At 33.4% G+C, this 17,978-nt stretch overlaps 1 protein-coding gene across 23 annotated transcripts in view; it reads left to right on the forward strand.

The window, feature by feature from the left end:
* Positions 1-6,394: 6,394 nt before the first annotated feature.
* LOC126809600 (collagen alpha-1(XXIII) chain) overlaps positions 6,395-17,978 on the forward strand; it is a 114,123-nt gene continuing 102,539 nt past the window's right edge. For 17 of the 23 annotated variants that reach the window (XM_056098594.1, XM_050534235.2, XM_056098599.1 and 14 more), the window contains exons 1-2: positions 6,396-6,817; positions 7,343-7,430. In XM_056098594.1, coding sequence (XP_055954569.1) covers positions 6,557-6,817; positions 7,343-7,430 — 349 coding nt within the window. In that variant the 5' untranslated portion in view covers positions 6,396-6,556. Of the gene's footprint in view, positions 6,818-7,342; positions 7,431-17,978 lie in introns of all 23 variants that reach the window. The other 6 variants (XM_050534238.2, XM_050534249.2, XM_050534246.2 and 3 more) reach the window with 2 other exon arrangements.

Raw genomic sequence — 17,978 nt, forward strand, 5'->3', positions numbered from 1 at the left:
TCATAGCCTCCCCAAAAACATCGACTTCACCAGTTATTAGAAACGAAACAAAGGCCATTTTTGTTACAATGTTGATCCTCAATTATTTTTTTTCGTTTATAGTCCGGGAGGGTGCCAACCAATAAAGGCGGCGTTTTGGTCCTTGAGATATGCCAGAGAGCACCAAAAATAACGTCTAATTTTTCAAGTTTTTCTTCCACTTTCCACTCTGGGTCCACAGCCTTAATCCCTTAAAAATGCCATTCAGTAATCGGGCGTTGTGTCTTCGAGAATGGATTAAATGAATGATAATGTCATTTTTTTTTTTTTTTACTCGGTGGGAACAGTCAGTAATCATTTTGTATACTTGGGCGCGGGGAGCGGGCGTAAACCGCTTTTTTTGTGCAAAATGGCGGCGCGTCTAGAAGGAGCCTGCAAGTCCTTGTCCTGGTCAAATTTTATGATATACATCGACCATATTATGCCAACTAGCCTCCGCTTTGCAGACCATCCGTCCGACAGTCCTGATAAATCAATCAACGCCAGTGATTTCAGATTAATTTCGCTCGTGGAAAATAGCACGTATTCTATATAAAATATATGCTATCATAAGAAGCTTATATTGTAAAAAAAAAATAACAAGAAAAGCTCCAGGAATTCGATATTTTTTACTCTTGTTCTAAACAATAGATGTATTTCGGTATAAGGTCATCCGTTCGTTACATTTCTATTCTGAAAGATTATAGATACTGCACGCGCTAACAATTCAAGAACTTGTAAATTACATCATAAGCTCCTCAGAATGCGTTCGCGATCTTGACCAATGTTTGCCATAACATTGTACTCAATAATACCCTAATTTAACTGTACGTGGCGAATGATGAAGGAATCTCGCATGCGTGCACATGAATGAGGCACACGTGTGCCGATTAAAAGAGAAGCATTATATACTAAAGTATCCTACAGATTGTATATTAATTAACTGTTAATTGCACGTGATGCAAGTCATTGACTCACAACGGTTAATATAACGGGGTTTCTGTTGATATCAGCACTCGATATTATCTTAATTACATTTTGAGGAACTCAAGACTGAGTTATTTTTTTTCAAACTGTTCTAGCTTTCCAAACTTTGTTTGATTTTGTCTATTCCACAAAATTTGCTAAGTTTTTTCCTGAAGTTCGTCTATATGGAATTAATTGAGTACAAATACAATTGTTGTCGGTTCTTTCGTTTTCTAAAATGTAATCTATTCGTGATCGAAAGTTGTGTACAAATGTTTAGTACACCGTTTGGCATGTTTTACCGGCTAATAGCAAAACTGGAAACAAGTATAAATTACAGGTCTTTTATTGCCAATACAGTGTATACGACACTACAACTTTCAACAATACAAATTGCATATTTTGAAAGCAGGACCGGTGCCAGACTATTTTGCGCCTTGAGCAACCCCAACTACTTGTACCGCCCGCCCTACCGCTCCCCACCCCACTCCCACTGCAGCTGCTGGTGAAAGTATTAAACTATAACACATACTTGATACTTATCTTCTGGCAAGCGAACTTCCGTTTCTAGGGACAGGGATGCGTAAAATATCAAAATTTCACTTCATAATCATATACCAACGCACATCAAACATACCGAAATTTTGGTCATGGCTGACGAAATTGAAGTTTAATGAGAATTTATGTCTAATGCCTAATATTTCACCGATTGTATAAATTGTGATAAATAATATTCTAACGTATAGAATCACTCAGTGTTTAAAGAAAAATATATGCATGAACAAGTTATTTAAGCCGCCCTGCATGTACTTGTTTTCTCCTTATAACAAGACGATCCCCAAGGCATAAAGGTAAATAATTATCATTTACGAGGCAGAACATATCAACACGTATTTTGTTGTTAAATACGTATAATACTGTCTATAAACTTGATACAGTTATTTAGGTAAAAACTGCATGCATCATTGCTATTCTATATGTGGACTTAACACAAAAAATAGACTAACTTCATTTTTCTTATCCTATTTTCTGCGTCTTTTCTTTCTCTGAATACTATATTATAAAATATTTTACATGAAGTATAAATCTTGCCTTTGTTCATTCATTTCTTTTATGCATACAACATTGGTGTCCCGTTTCTCACGCGTTTTTAACCCAAAGGACAGATTTACCATCCAGAAATTTCTTTATTCAGTACATAGGTTTATATTACCCTTCGTATTTGACTTAAGTGTAGTGAATTGTAGCATAGTATGTCGTTCTACATTGCTGAATCTATTGGTAAATATAATTCCAAGCAAGATTAATTTGTATAGCTTGTCAGGGGTCCGGTACAATCTGACTTTAATATTTTCTCGCGGTAAAAGCTGTAAAGAGATGAGTACTTTATGTTTACTGTCATTGTATCAATTTTCTAGGGCGGAACATCAAATCCCAACAAATGTCTCACCTAGGTTGAAACATAACACGACTTGCCACGGGGACGTATTGCGTTGATACAACGCAAATAAAGAAATATAACCGAATGTGATTTAATACTATTTCAAGGGGATAATCTGTCCTTCCAGACACAATATACCAATATACAAACGAACCCAGGTGCTCTCCAACACGATACCGTTTGATTTTTGTGCTTTCTCATAACCTCAGATTAATAAAATCACACGATATAACTTTAGTTCCGATCTGCCCCAAGCACCTTAATATAAAATTTTATATTTAAGGTAAGTTTGAAATTAAAATAAAAGATGTCACGTATACCTAATATAAGAAACATAAACCTGATGGGGTGGGTTATTATGCAAAAACGATATTCGTTCGTCATCTGCTATCCATGTTTTAGTTACTTTGTGTCGTACACAAGACAGTATATCCCTACACTTTCTCTAGACCTATATTTAATTCAACTGGCACTCTTTCAATTCGTGGCACTCTTTCAATTCAATTTTAGCAATTCGGGGCAATTTAAGGTCCTGTCCATCTATAAGCTTACCCGATTCCTACCCCCTTTACACTACAAGTGCAATTCAGATTGGTAGCCCCTGGACACATGTGCCTTGTAGGTAATGCCATTGGTTGACAAATTCAAAAGCTTGGTTTCCTAACCTGGGATACATTTGTTGATTCTGGATTATTATTATTATAAACCAACGGCTGACAGGCAAGATACGCCCACATTTTGCAAGAGATGGATAGGGAACAAGCTAAAACAAAAACCCACGATTTTTCTTATAATCAGGGGCCATAATCCAAGAAGTTATGGCTGAAATGCGCGAATATCGAAAGGGACTGTGATCTTTGGGATATAAAGATATATTTTAACAAAGTCGGAAAAAAATTGTGACCTCTATAGGGTCCACAACATTCGTATTACATACTTGTACACAATTTGCGTGCAAGGTTCGGCCATTTTGTCGGGCAGTTTCGGTTCGATTTTCACGAAATTCGAACTCAACCATCATTAGGGTGTAACGGTGATATATTTAAACATTTTTATTTAAATCGGTAAAAAATTGTGACCTCTAGAGGGATCACAAGCTAAAAACGTGATTTTTCGTACAATCAAGGGTCATAATTCAGGAAGTTACGATCCGATATGCGCGAATATTGCAAGGAACCAAGATCTGTGGGTTATAAACCTGTATTTCAAGTTTCATCAAAATCGGGTGAAGATTGTGACCTCTAGAGAGTCCACAACCTTGATATACCATATTTTTACACTATTAGCGTACGAGGGAAGGCCATTTTGTCCGTCAGTTTTTGTCCAATTTTCACGAAATTCAAACTCAACCATCATTACGATGTAAAAATTACTTAAGCTATATAGACACCGTTGTTTCTAGAACAGATTCAACTGATGGAATTATTCGAGCCCAATGGGGATTTGGGACTTTTATGTGCTGTTGTGTCTATATGCCCCAGTACGGCACAGGGCCCTTATTCACGAAAACTTAAACTAAGATACAATCGAAATTTTAAGAAATACTGCAATTCGATTGGCTGACCAATATGCAAATTGAATATATGCAAATTGATTTTACTGGTCAGCCAATCGAATTGTAGTATTTCTTAAAATTTCGATTGTATCTTAGTTTAAGTTTTCGTGAATAAGGGCCCGGTACTGTAACCAATTGATTTTAAGCGTATGGACGCTCACTACAGGTTTGGTGGGGGGGGGGTCAAATCGTTTTAACTGATGACCACATTAGCTGGTCAGTTATAGCTTCTGGACTATGATAGTGCCCCTTTACTAATAGAATCGAAATTCCGCATTAATTCTGCATAATTCCGAGCTTTACACCATTAGAGCCCATCTTGCTAAGAACCGTGATAATATGTGATGTGTTAGATATAATATGACACTTTCGATAAGAAAGATAAGCATGCGTTACAAAGCTTTTTATTTACAGTTATATTGTTACAACATGTAGAAACAGACTAGTTTCATATTCTATAGAAAATATAATCACCTTCTCACTCATAATCTCATAAACACAGGCCAGAATATTATATAATACATAATATGTATTTTTTTTATATTAAAATTAGGACCATTTTCAGTAAGGTCTGCTTTATTAATCATGAGTTTATTAGAGTTCGGATGCGCCATGAGAAAGATGAATCTCTAATAGGAATGTCAGTCAAAAAAAAAAGTTCATTTGCGTTCAGTATTTATAAAAATACGTGGATTTGAAATTTCATCGCAATGCAATAGGCCCGCCGCCATTATCTTGTCTGTGAAATTTAATGAAAGGCTGATTTTAAATTTTTAAATTGGTATTTGATTTTGTTTTCTTAATTAAATGTTAAATAATCAATCTGAGTACATATTAATGTGGATGAAGGTGTGAGAAATTGGATATTTTAGCAACAAAGACAATGGCGCATCAAGCCTTTAAAATGCCTATTTTCACGAGATTATCATTCTGAATGTGCTTCAATTAAAATCATCGTAACCAGCAGGTTGACGATGTTGTCGTATCTATCGTGAATTTGAGAAAACACAGGAATAAAAAAAAATATACAAACTCTGGGAATGAAGATCGGAAACCTCTCTGACATTTTTTTTATTTGCAATTTTAATATACATTAGTACTGTCGTGCCATTAATTTAATTGAATTTCTATTTTCAGCATTTAGACACGAAATTGCCGTTTTAGTCTATCCCAACGCCTATATTTCTAAAATCAACGTGTCAGACTAAATATAGATATAAACACCATACACAACACCATATATAAACACCATATCAACGTGTCAGACTAAATATAGATATAAACACCATACACAACAAAAAAGAGTACTTTTGCTAAAACATTTTGGACCAAACTGAATTGTGGGGTTGGATGGCCGAATGGTTAGCAGGTGCGCGCTGTATCATAAAGCCTGTCAATGAGTCAACTGGCGTGGTTTCGAAGCCCCGGTTGTGCGTTACAAAGAGTAGGGTTGCCTATCCAACCTCGTGGGTTTTCTCCGGGTCCTCCGGTTTCCTCCCACTGCTAAAGACGCCTACGCGCAAGCGAATTATTTAGCCCCGAAATGACCTAGTCTGTGTCGAGTGGACGTTAAACCCCATTTCTCTCTCTCTCCAAACTGAATTGAACTCGATTAGGTAAAGATCAGTTAAAGTTTGCATTGTTTTCTATTGATTTTACACCGTCATTTTATGTGTCTTAGATAATAAGGTAATACAAATTATATCTTTTTGGTACACGCAAACCCAATATGCTTATAATTATATAATAACAAGAATCTTGGCATCGGATAGTGCACGTTTTAACGTGTGCCTTGCAAGAGCATTAAACTAATTGGCGAATTTTCATCGACGAAAATGTGAGGTAACTAGAACAAGAACCTGGCGGATTGGCGACGAAATGATCGGAAAGAAGTAACCAACAAATCCCCACCCCACCTATATATATATCCGTGAATCTACACGTTCAAGCTATTTAATATAGTTACATGTTGTGATAATGATAAAATCCTAAAAGCAAAGACTGTGACCCTGCGTCTAGTAATTTTTCACCGCCAAACAACCAGATTAAATTAAAATAAAACGAGTCCACATAATAAGAAAGTATTTCTTATACTTTTTAAATTGTTGGAATATTTCACATTTAACATAGAATGTACATGTACAGCTCATACAGGTACATTATCGCGTGTAGGAAATCTATTGTGTGTATTTAGATAGCATATAGGCCTAGTCAAAAAATGAATACTGCCCTAGAATTAAAACTTCAACATGTTCTTACAGTTGACAACTGTGGATTATCATTTATTAAAATAGATCTTATAGTGTCTAAAATATAATCCGGTGTTTCTTTGCTACCGCTTTTGATCGCCGAATAACCCCTTTAAGTCACCGTGGAACAGTCCATAGGCTGTGCTTGTGTAGCTGAGTGGCTGAATCCATTTCATATACAATACGACGAACGTTATAACGTGTAGCGAAGTTATCACTACCGATGGTAGAACAGTCGTGTGCTTTACCTTTAATCACTTCGAGGGTTGGACCCGTATCTGGATAGAAATTTGAAAGAAGTGACCTTTTTTTTTACCTTTCTCCATCATGGAGAAAATCGGGACTAACGAGGGGCGAAAACCTCGAAGTCCGTGTGCTTGGATAATATTGTGGATTTTCGTATGTCTTGGAATTTCTTTGCTCATTTTACTTATTCCATTTGTTGTCTGGACCATAATATCATATCAGGATGCTATAGTTTCTTTAGAGTCGCGAGTAGGGACATTGGAAAAAGAGTGTTCGAATTCACTTTCTAAATTGGATATGGAACGTTATATTGACTCAAAATTGGAGACTTTACTCCAAGAGGTAAGGCAAAGTTATTTTTTCGGGATTGTTATAGTCTGTATACAATCATAACACACTGTTTCGAAATTTGACAGCTTTTATGGAATTATTTTGTAAAAAGTAATAAGATATGAATGGGTTAAAAACTAATTCCTGATTACATTTACAATGAGTTATTCCCTAGTTAATAACAATATTGATTGCCCCCTTTTGGATAGCATGCGGAGTCTTCTTCCCAAAGCGTTTTATAACCGTTTGTCTCAGTATAATATAAGTCCAAATGTGAGTTTGATGAAATCTTTCTGCAATGTTAGAAGGAATAGAGGCCCTTCTAACTGGCAGGCTATATCAAACATTTTCCAACCAGCATTTCTCGATTCGAAAGAAGTTGTTTGTCTTAAAAATTAAACATTGTTTTGGCATCGTGGTAAAATTCAAAAGGTGCCATCAATAAAAGGAGTATTTTCAGTAAAATTTATTGGTACTACTATATAACCGAAAAATGTATGTTTCTCTTTATCGTATGAGACTGTCCTTTCGTTTCAGCGCGTGTCAAGATTTCAGCAGGAGGCATGGCGCCAAGACGACACACGAAGAATTAAAAAACGCGCCACCGAGTGTCACTGCCCGGCAGGTAAGCAAACTAAATGATTCCTTTGAATAAATAAATGATTATTATAGCAGGTTATTTTCAGTATACCCTAGGGTTTATTATATTTATGTCTTGTTTTTATTATATCGTTTATGATATCTTACATTCCAAAACCTTGTTCATTGTCAGGCAAATTATAATCACCGAATGGTGATGAGCCGTCTGTACCTCAAAATACGGGTTTTACATTATTCAACCAAAAATAGTTCTGCCCATCTTCAGTACACTTTACAAGATATTTCAGAATATTGATAACCACAATATCAATAGAGTTTCGTTTCTTACTCAATGTGGGTGTTGTCTATCAAAACACTTACATTTATTGTTCATCCATTTTTGTCACTACTTCATATTTTATTACGTGGTACATCATGGCGATGGACAACATGGGCATGTAATTTACGAATGTCACAAAGTGCAAGTATGTGTTTCTTTGATATATGCAAATTCGTGCATGATATTTATATTTATTTCAACCTTAGGTTCAGCATAACGTATAAATTATTAGATTTACAGCACACGTGGATAATTACACTAATAGTTATGCATTTACCAAAACAATTTTTAAAAGTTCTCTAATATGATGCAATCTCAACTTCAAATTTGTTTTTAATTAAATAATTTAGTGGGGAATTAATATATTTTAAAAATATATATATCCTGGCAGGGTTTCTTCTTACATTGATGTAGTCAATACAACGTGATGTTTAATTTTAATTTACAGCACATGGCTGTTTCAACTTCAAGCTCTTTATTGCCTGGGGGAATTTCCATCTTCATCAATTGTGACTTTGTGAAATACACAAACTTTACATTACAAGTGTGTTAATATAAATTGTATTATTAAAACCTTTTACAATTTGTAAGATGAAGAGGAGGGCTGGACATTTTTCTTTAGGTACAATAATAGTTTAAACTAGGAACATGTAGTTAATTTTATATAGGGTGGTACTTCCTATCTCTTAAGTGAAAATTATTGAAAGACCTTTTCACTAAAGTAGACCTGTAAAATTTTCTTAGCTTTCTATAGATTTTCATACAATTTTTTAATGGTCATGTTTTCTATACTCTATTTTGATTAAGCTATGCTTTTGAGAAATAAATCACTTGTTGAGAAACTTACCTCCTCCCCCTCCCTCTCCCTATATTGTTTTGTATGTATTATAAATTGAAAAAGCTAAAAAATAATTTCTTTTAATTGATTTGTTATTTAAATCAGTGATGGATAAGGTCAAAAGATTAAATGTTTGTTTAGAAAGGAAAGATTACCAACTTTGACTGTGTTGACATAGGAACACCAATTGATTATATCCCATCATTGGCTTTATCTATGGAAGTAGAATTTCATATCAAGACAGATGTAAACCCCACAAAACAAATCTGAATCAGTTTTATTTTTGGTCCAGATCAAAGACGTATTTAAAGACTGATTTTAAAATGTTGATAAATAAATATTGTCTCACTTTAAAGGAGCTAAATCGCTAACATTTGCGACCTAGAAATTGACACAAGTGGGTCCCAACTCATATAATACTGTAATATGAATGTATATAAAGTGATTTACATTCAATCGTTTCCGTTTTTACTCTTATTTCAAATCAGTTATGTTCCGTGAAATAAGCCAGAAGTCTCAATCGAATTCAAATTCCTAGCATCTGGTTATTCCAGTTGGTTTGGTGCAATATGTCTAGACTCGTTCCTCGAGTCTCTTACTAGAACTGGGGCTGAAACGCATTATGGTACACGATTCGTGTACCAATGGTAAAATATTTATTTTGTCTTAAATATTGGATATCAGAAGCCCATCTTTTTCCGGTAAGATCACAGCATCAATGTTGTTTTAAATTGACAAATAATTCGTGTTTTCAATGTCGAAGATTTTGGATGATATTGAGTTAGAGACTTAGCTACTTTAAGCAGTGATTCTCAACCAGTGTGCCGCGGCACACAAGTGTGCCCCGAGATCTTCCTAAGTGTGCCGCGGAATTTTTGAACGGCACACTAAGAAAATGGGAAAAACCATGTGATCCCAATTGAGTATTTACTGGTTCTACTGAAAGCTATGTTTTTCTTTATGTAGTTTGAGTCATTCTATGTGTCTCTATGACTAGTCTCTGTCTACGGTTGTATGCCGTCTGACTTACCAGGTTTTTATTTTGTAAAATTCAAATATTTCTCATATATATTTAGCCAGGTGTGCCGCTATTTTTTCATGTGTTACATGGTGTGCCGTTCGTAAAAAAAGGTTGAAAACCACTGCTTTAAGGGGTCGATGCCTCCCACATTGCCATTCTATGTTATCATGTTATCTAGCTCAACTGTCTATATATTTTGAAGATAAGTAAAAGAAAATGTTATAAAATGTGACTAGTAAAAGTAAAAGAAGTGGTTTTTGTTTTATTTATTTTCTACTTATAAATACTGTTTAACTCGACTATAACAGTCAACAGACCAGTAATTTCTGGCTTCACATGGACTATAAATGTCAGTGTACTGGTGTTATTATCCTTAATGCTGATTTAACTGAGATTTTAATTCTGTTAATTAACCATGTTTCCATGTTGTTCATTTTACGATTTATGATTGGTATATTAAGGAGATATGCTACAAGAGGATTAATCTAGTTTATGAGAAAGAGAAATTATAAGATCTGTAATGTAGTTATATTACCCAGTAGACCTACATGTTTTACAGTGGGATTCTGATGCCCAAATATCCTATCTTTAACTTTTGTCTTGGCCAGTAGAGTAGTTTTTAATTCATGTAGATTATAAAACATCTTAATCAGACTTCTTTAACCTATTTTTGTGTTTACTTGTGAACTTATAATTGATTTTAGCTTACTCTTGTCCAATTCTTATATTACTTCAGTTTCTTTTCTTCCAGACCATGAATACAGTATGCTAATTTATCAGATTCGTTAACTATCATACTCTGTTTATAATAAACTTGTTGCAAGCTGTCCCTGTATTTTTAAAACACCCAAATGTATTATTTTCAGTGTTTGTTTAAAAAAGGGGGTTGGCTGGCAGAATGGTTAACGTGCGTGCGTTGCTTCATAATGTCTGTCATTGAGTCAAATGGTGTTGTTTCGAATCCCCACTTGTACGTGACAAGGAGTAGAGTTGCCTGTCCAACTTCGTGGCTTTTCTCTAATTCCTGCTAAAGACCCCTACACACAAACGATTGATTGAAATAAATTGAACCATATGTTAGTCCTGAAATGACCTTGTTATTGTCGAGTGCGTGGTAAACCCCCTCTACTTCTAATTGGGGTAGAATGTTCAAAATTGGTGTAGGTGTCTATTACATGAATGCCTTGACATAGTTTGTTTGTGCGCATTTTCCACTAAGGCGAAGCAGAGATAAGCAATTTGATTGGTTGAGACTTTGGAACATGATAACTTCGGTTCTAATTGGGTGAGAGCGATGAAACTCTGAGTATAGATTCATTATATTAATACATTGACTAAGTTCGATGGTGAGAATTTTCTGCTTAGGCCAAGTAGCGATAAGCGATTTGATTTGTCAAGACTTTGGAACATAACAACTTTTTTTTAACTGAGGTATAGATGTTCATTAGGTGAATGTCTTGACTGAGTTCAATGATTAATATTTCCCATCAAAACTAAGCAAAGGTGAGCAATGTCTTTGGTCGATGCCTTGGGACAAGATAACTTGGATTCTAACTGATGGAGAGTGATAAAACTTATTGTATAGTTTCACTCACTACCAGGTACTTCAAAACCTGAGTTTGATAGTAAACAAGTTTGATAGTGAACATTTTATGCTTAGACTAAGCATAGATAATCAGTTTGATTACTCGATACTCTTGAAAAAGTTAAATGCTCAATTAATTAATATGTGTCATCTGTTTATTTTGGGATTTCGGCAGGGGACATCAGCCTCAGTGTTGTTTCAAAAAAAGGAATTTATTCAAATTTAGGAGAAGTAGGTGTAAACTAGATACCATAACTCCCCCATTCTCTACACAATGTTTTTAAGTGTAACAGAAAAGCATGGAGATTATTGCCAATGATGTATAAACTATAATTTGGTTGTTTTTAAAGAGGAATAATACTTTACTAAATTAGGTAAAACAAAGACTATTTTAAATGTTTAAATCAATTTTGACTTCCCCTTGATCTGTGGAATTGAAAATGTCATTATATATATACTAGTGCTGGCATGATGTATCACTGAATCGATGTATTGCGATTCACTGACTCACGATTCGCGTATTGAATCGTGACACACTGTATCGATTTTTTATGATTCTTTTTTGTTTTTTGTTGCTTCAGTAACTAGCCTTGCCACTCTTAATTATCCATGTCACACATTATCCATAGTTAAACAAACGATTTAAATTGTTTAGGTCTTTATTTTGATCCATATGAATATTGTGATATAAAACCGTATCGTGACTCCAGTCGCAATACCCAGCACTAATATATACCAGAGCTTTTCCCCTTTACATAGTAAAAAAAGTCATACTTCGTGGGGAAGACTCATTATGTGGGGAATACAAAAGTACAACAAAGGTTTAGGTATGTGAACTCCGGAAACTTGTGGAGTACAACATTTGAAAATATGTACTGTGGGAGAAGTAAACGTCACAGAGATCCATTCATATATATATATATATAGTTTAGTTTGGGGAGAACTTTTTATCTTGTGTTCCTAAACCTCCTTATACAAATAGCTAAGTTAATAAAACTTAATGAAATGTTGCCCTTTTGAAATCTAAATGTTTATGACTTATGAATGACTGCATATCATGAATACATTTTGGGGTGTCCTGGAAGAATGAATGAAGGGAGTGGTAATTCTCCATAATCTTTCACCCTTTCAGGGCTTTTTAAAATGTATGATTCTCTTATATTCTGTTATTCATCAAAATGTTTTTATAAAATTTGTTTTTGTCAGAAATGCTAGACTTGCAGTTTTTTAAGATTTTTATCTAGATAGAAGTGTACTATTAATTTAAAGTGGTTATCTTATTTTAAAGATAACTTTGTACAATGAAAAAAATAACTAAAACACACCATTTAATTTGGTGAAATATTATGCTAAATACCAGAATCTGTCCACCACTCACAAGACCTGCATTGCCTGTGCATTGAATAAGGGTTAGAGTTCAAGCAAAGGTTATACAGAAAAATTGTTAATAAACTCCAATTGATACATTGATCCTGTTGTACATATGCTATGGGAGGGGGCGGGTAGCTAACACTTTTAAAATTGATGAAAAGACAACAAACTACAAAGCACACAGAAGAATTTGATATTACAAGTAGCACCTAATATTCAAGGCCCCCTTTAATAGATCCTCATTAATGTGTTATGTTTGAAACACTCTTTCTACACATAAATACATCAACCACATGTAATTATTCTCATAATATAATGCAAGAATATGGAGATTTTTTTCTCTGTGTGTTCCCCTGGAGAGTTGCACATAAAAGAAACAGTCTAGACATGTAGGTCTGATACAGATCTCATAAAGGGGATTTTCTTCAGGTAAACAACAAGAGGGCCTAATTACACTGTTTCTCTATTCTGTAAATACATTGTTATGTGAAACCCTTGAATTTGAAAATATGCAAACTATTTTATAACACGAATGTACCCATCAATTATAAGTTTGTTTGTGGAGCTGAAATATATGGATGATAAGAGAAACCACACTTTTTGTCAAGTAATGTAACAAAGAAGTTAAAGATTGGCAAGATTGTTTGGAATAGTTTATGAAAAAGAAATCCAAAATCTGATCTAACGCAGCAACTGTTACGTCTCCTTTGGGAAAATCATAATGGGCCAAATGGGAGTGTGTATATGTCATGTAGCTGTGTTGAATTTTTTGCCAAGTTATATATGTACCAACAAAGACATTTTTTAGTTGTGGGGTATCTTATTTTTTGAGACGATATTTGTATATAACTTTTGAATTGATAACCCAAATATTATTTAAATATATTTTAATTAAGCCTATTTAATTTTTACGGTAGAGCTACATGTAAAGTAGTGGAATGATATAAAAAGTGAGATGTTTCCCCAAAATGAAAAATTACATATTAGGCCACATTATTCAGAATATTTAGGAATTAATAAAGTAACTGTCATGTCTTCTTGTCTAAGTAAAACATAAGTAATGTGGAATATTTGGGCTAATGAATTACAGAAGGAAATAAATGTTCGAGAGGCTTTATCTTATTTGTTTTGGCAACTAGTATTATGCAAGTCTTGTGGACAGGTTGTGATGCCTTCTTACTTAATATTTATACCTTGAGGCAACAAATGAATAACATAATAATAATGATCCTTTAATATATTTAATTTGTATTTCTTTGAGATTTAATTATTTACATTACTCACAGAAAATTAGTTTTTGTACCTGGTAAATAGGTTTGAAGACTGTTTTCATACCTGTACATTTAAGTATGAAAGACCTTATCTTTTGTCAGTTTTATAATGTGGATAAATGATTATTTTAAGATTTTTTTCTTTTACATTTTCACTCTTTAAGAAATGTTTTTCCTTAATAAGTGAAATACTGGGGAATCTGCTCAAAAAAAGTTTGTGATGGCCAATCCCCCATACTGTTACTTATTAAAATTACATTGCTCATAGGTTTTTATCCTGGGTTTGTTCATGTTCCATTCAATTTAGAGCATTTAAACGTTAAATATGATTTGTGAAAGTTAACTATTAGGTTGATTACAGTATGTAATAGATATGTAATATATAATGCACTGTGTAAACTATATCTATATTATAATCAAATAGCATTAAAGACGTTTATATTAAACCCCACTAGACCCCTATAGCTATAGAAACATCCAAATACACTAACAAATGTCAGAAAGGGATTATAGAGGAATTTATTATGGTTGAGATTGGTTAAAGTTTGTTATTTCTGATGGTTATCCTAGGACACCTCCAGGCCACATCTTACAAGTGGCATCATGTTCTGATAACCTTCTTCAATTCATTGATTCTCTTGAACAGCATTTACCTTCATTTAAAATCGAAGCATTTAGCATGATATTTTATAGATAGTATTGGATTGGGTTTAACATTGTATTGATCTTACCTAGACTAATATTTTTTAAAATTCTGTTTCATTATTTGTGTAATGCAAGGGAAAAGAATTTTGCCCAGGCATTTCCAGTAATTTCCACCTACTCTGCTACTCTGTCAAGGTTTCTTTTGCACACATGCTAGGGTTTACCCAGTTGAACTTGTTTTGTTGTGCCATAATGTACATGTACAAGCTCTTATGGTAGCAGATTTATCAGTTGTGTATAGAAAAAAATATTGATTAAAAAGGTATTGTACTTGGACCCATATTGTAAAATGCAAACCAAACATAAATTTCTTTTTATTTCTATAACACTATGAATCTAAATTGTTTTTCCACATTGAGCACACAGTTGCATGTGGTAAAGCGGCAATTAAATATTGTATTGATTAGAAAAAGATGTAAGCCTGATCATCATTGGATGAGTGGAATCACAGTATGATGCTGACTTTTATAAGACAATTGAGAATTTATTAGAGTTTTCAATGAGATTTATGATGTCTATACAATGTAATTGTATATGTATAATGTATTTATGAGAGAATGTAGGTCTATTAGTTTGGCATTGGTTTTATCTATTCAACACATAGTTGCTGTTATAACACTACAATGCCTTTGTTATCTTGCCAATACCTATCTCTGTCTTCAAGAATTCCATAACTAATATACTTTCTGACAATCTCTAAATATTTTATGGGGGAATTTCTCTGATGTAGATTACCTACAATGACTGATTTTAAAAATAAACTTAATTGGATGCAAGAAAAATAAAATATGTATGTAGTTAGAAAAATAAAAGAAACTTTTCTGCTACTACTATACATCAATAATTAATCAACTGATGGTAATCAGTGAATCAAGTGCAGTACATAAAACATGTAGAAAGTGGCTATACTGTACGGCAACGTACATTAGAAGCATCCACTACAAGACCACTTCTTGAAGTGACTGATCCCAATCGTGCATAATTTAATCAGACTAAAAAGAGACCCATCAAAAGGTTTTATCCAGCACTTACAGGTGGTGCTGGCTTGTTTACATCATTTGCAGAGAATGGTGAATGTTATTAAATTTTCAATTCATCATATCTTTGTAAATAATTAATTGAATCGAACCATTTTTTGGACAGATTACTTTTAAAGATCCAATTTCCTTGAATAGAACTATTTTTTGGACAGATTTCTTTTAAAGGTCCAATTTCCTGGTTGTTGTTCAAGAAGTTGTGTATTTTGTTATATGTGTATGTAGATGCAGGATGGGTAGGGAATAATATAGATTGAATTATTTTAGTTACCAGTACATGTATTAAATCAGTAGGGGGTTATTGAATGATTGACATTAATGGGTTAACCAAGTCATTATGTATGATACAAGGTAATTTATGTTCCCCATTTATTTTTTAAAAATCTCCACCATTTGAAAACTCACATGAAATTTTTAATTCTTCACCTATGATTCATAAATTGTCTATTGTATAAAATAGGGTCATGCATCTACTATTATACAATGCGTTGTGATGAATATTGCTTACAGTGAATACTTGTGTTGTAATTTGCATAAAGTATCATTTACAAAATTTAAAGTGGAATTTCCATTTCTTTTAATGAAACGTTTTGACATTAACTGCATGACAAAATAAAAATCCAGCATATTCTATATACATGTATCATAATTAATATTATATAATATCAGTTATCCATAATTTTGCTGATTTTTAATGAAATGATTAAATTTTGGAAATGAGACGTAGGATATGCATATCTACATGTATAACATATCTTTCCTTCTCTGTCACTTTTTGCAATACTTTGGACGCTTTTGACAAACCTACGCTCTTGTTGGTTCTTGTCGGTGATTGGTAGGAATGGTCACTCCTCCCTTTAAGTCATCTGTTAATTCATCTGTGAAGTCGAGAATATTTGTAGATTTTCTATAAAAGAAAAACAGATTTTCTTACATATTTTAGAAACTTCAGATATTTCTTTTGGAGATAATCTTGTACAAATATAGTGGTTGGCCTGTATGATGGACAGCCCTGATGACACATTAATGGTCAAGCAGACAAATTCTATCACCAACTTACTAACTGATAATGTCCAGTTAGATTGGTCAAGTTGTGACATGAAGCAGATAAATAAATGATTACTAGTATATATGATCTTCTTACTATTTGATACTTGTAGAATTTAGCAAGTATATCGTTATTTTATCAACTGGAAGTCTACAAGATTGATATTAAAACAGACAGATTCTATCTTTCATTCAAGTATTTTAGTGATAAACATCAAACAACCACCATTAGAAACTGATGGGATTAGTTGAACAATTAATTATATTGATGGTTTTCAAACTATCCCTTGATAACCATCCTTAGTGTTTCAATATTTTCTATATTCTACTGGTCATATGAATTTATTTTGGTTTAAGTTAAATGGTAAATATATTTGTGTGCATTAATTTGTGTTTTGTGCTTGTTGTCTTGTGGAAAATTGTATACACTTTATGAACATTAGGAGTCAAATTTAAATAAGAATGACACAAGACTAATGTTCTAATCTGTGTTACCAAGAACTTCCCTAATTTAATGTCATCAATATTCATATCCTTAGAAAAAAATCTGTCAAAGTAACCTTTTGGTATATTTGGCTGAATAGTTATCTCTGGTAATGTGCAGGTAAAAATCGAGAAATTCTGGTATCCAAACCTGTGCGTCTGTAAAATCAAATGAAAGTCTGAAGATTTTTAAATAGTAGACTAGTGTGAAGTGATTATGTTAATTAACGATGTGTCATATATCACAACACCATTTTAATTGAACCTATTGTCATTAATTAATGGAATTAACACCTCATTATACTAATTAGGAAAGTGTTTAGGCCATTGAGGTTGGAATGGGGTGTCTAGCAATGATCATTACATCTAACCATAGTACATAATGGTTAGAGATCTTTTCAGTGATAGATTTTTGTTAAGTCTAGACATCAAACTAATTACAAATTATGTTAATACAAATTATGGCACCCTGATGATTTGTACCTATTATAGTGCAGGCAGAATTTTCTTTCTTCTAAAAAAGACATAGCTTCACTATTGTGAGTTTCTGTAAAATGTTGAGCTACATGAACACCCACTGATTTTGATATTTTTTTTTAAATGAGCACACCTTTGCACTTCTTATGCAATGAAGATTTTCTCTTCTGGATTTGAGAGGTTATCACTCATTTTCTGCTCTTGAGTTTTGAGCAAGCCTTACAAGTTGTCTAACACATTATCTGTAGATCATGTTATCTATACATTCCGGGTTCAATCCTAGGTTTATTCTTGTGTTTCTTCACACTATGTCTCTTTATTAAAATGATCTAGTATCGAGTGAACATTAAATCCCCATTTCTCTCTCTTTATATGAAATATAACTGATTCATAGTTTCATGAAATCTGCTAAGTGGGTA

Source organism: Patella vulgata, chromosome 2 (genome assembly GCF_932274485.2).
Source record: "Patella vulgata chromosome 2, xgPatVulg1.2, whole genome shotgun sequence".
NCBI lineage: Eukaryota > Metazoa > Mollusca > Gastropoda > Patellidae > Patella > Patella vulgata.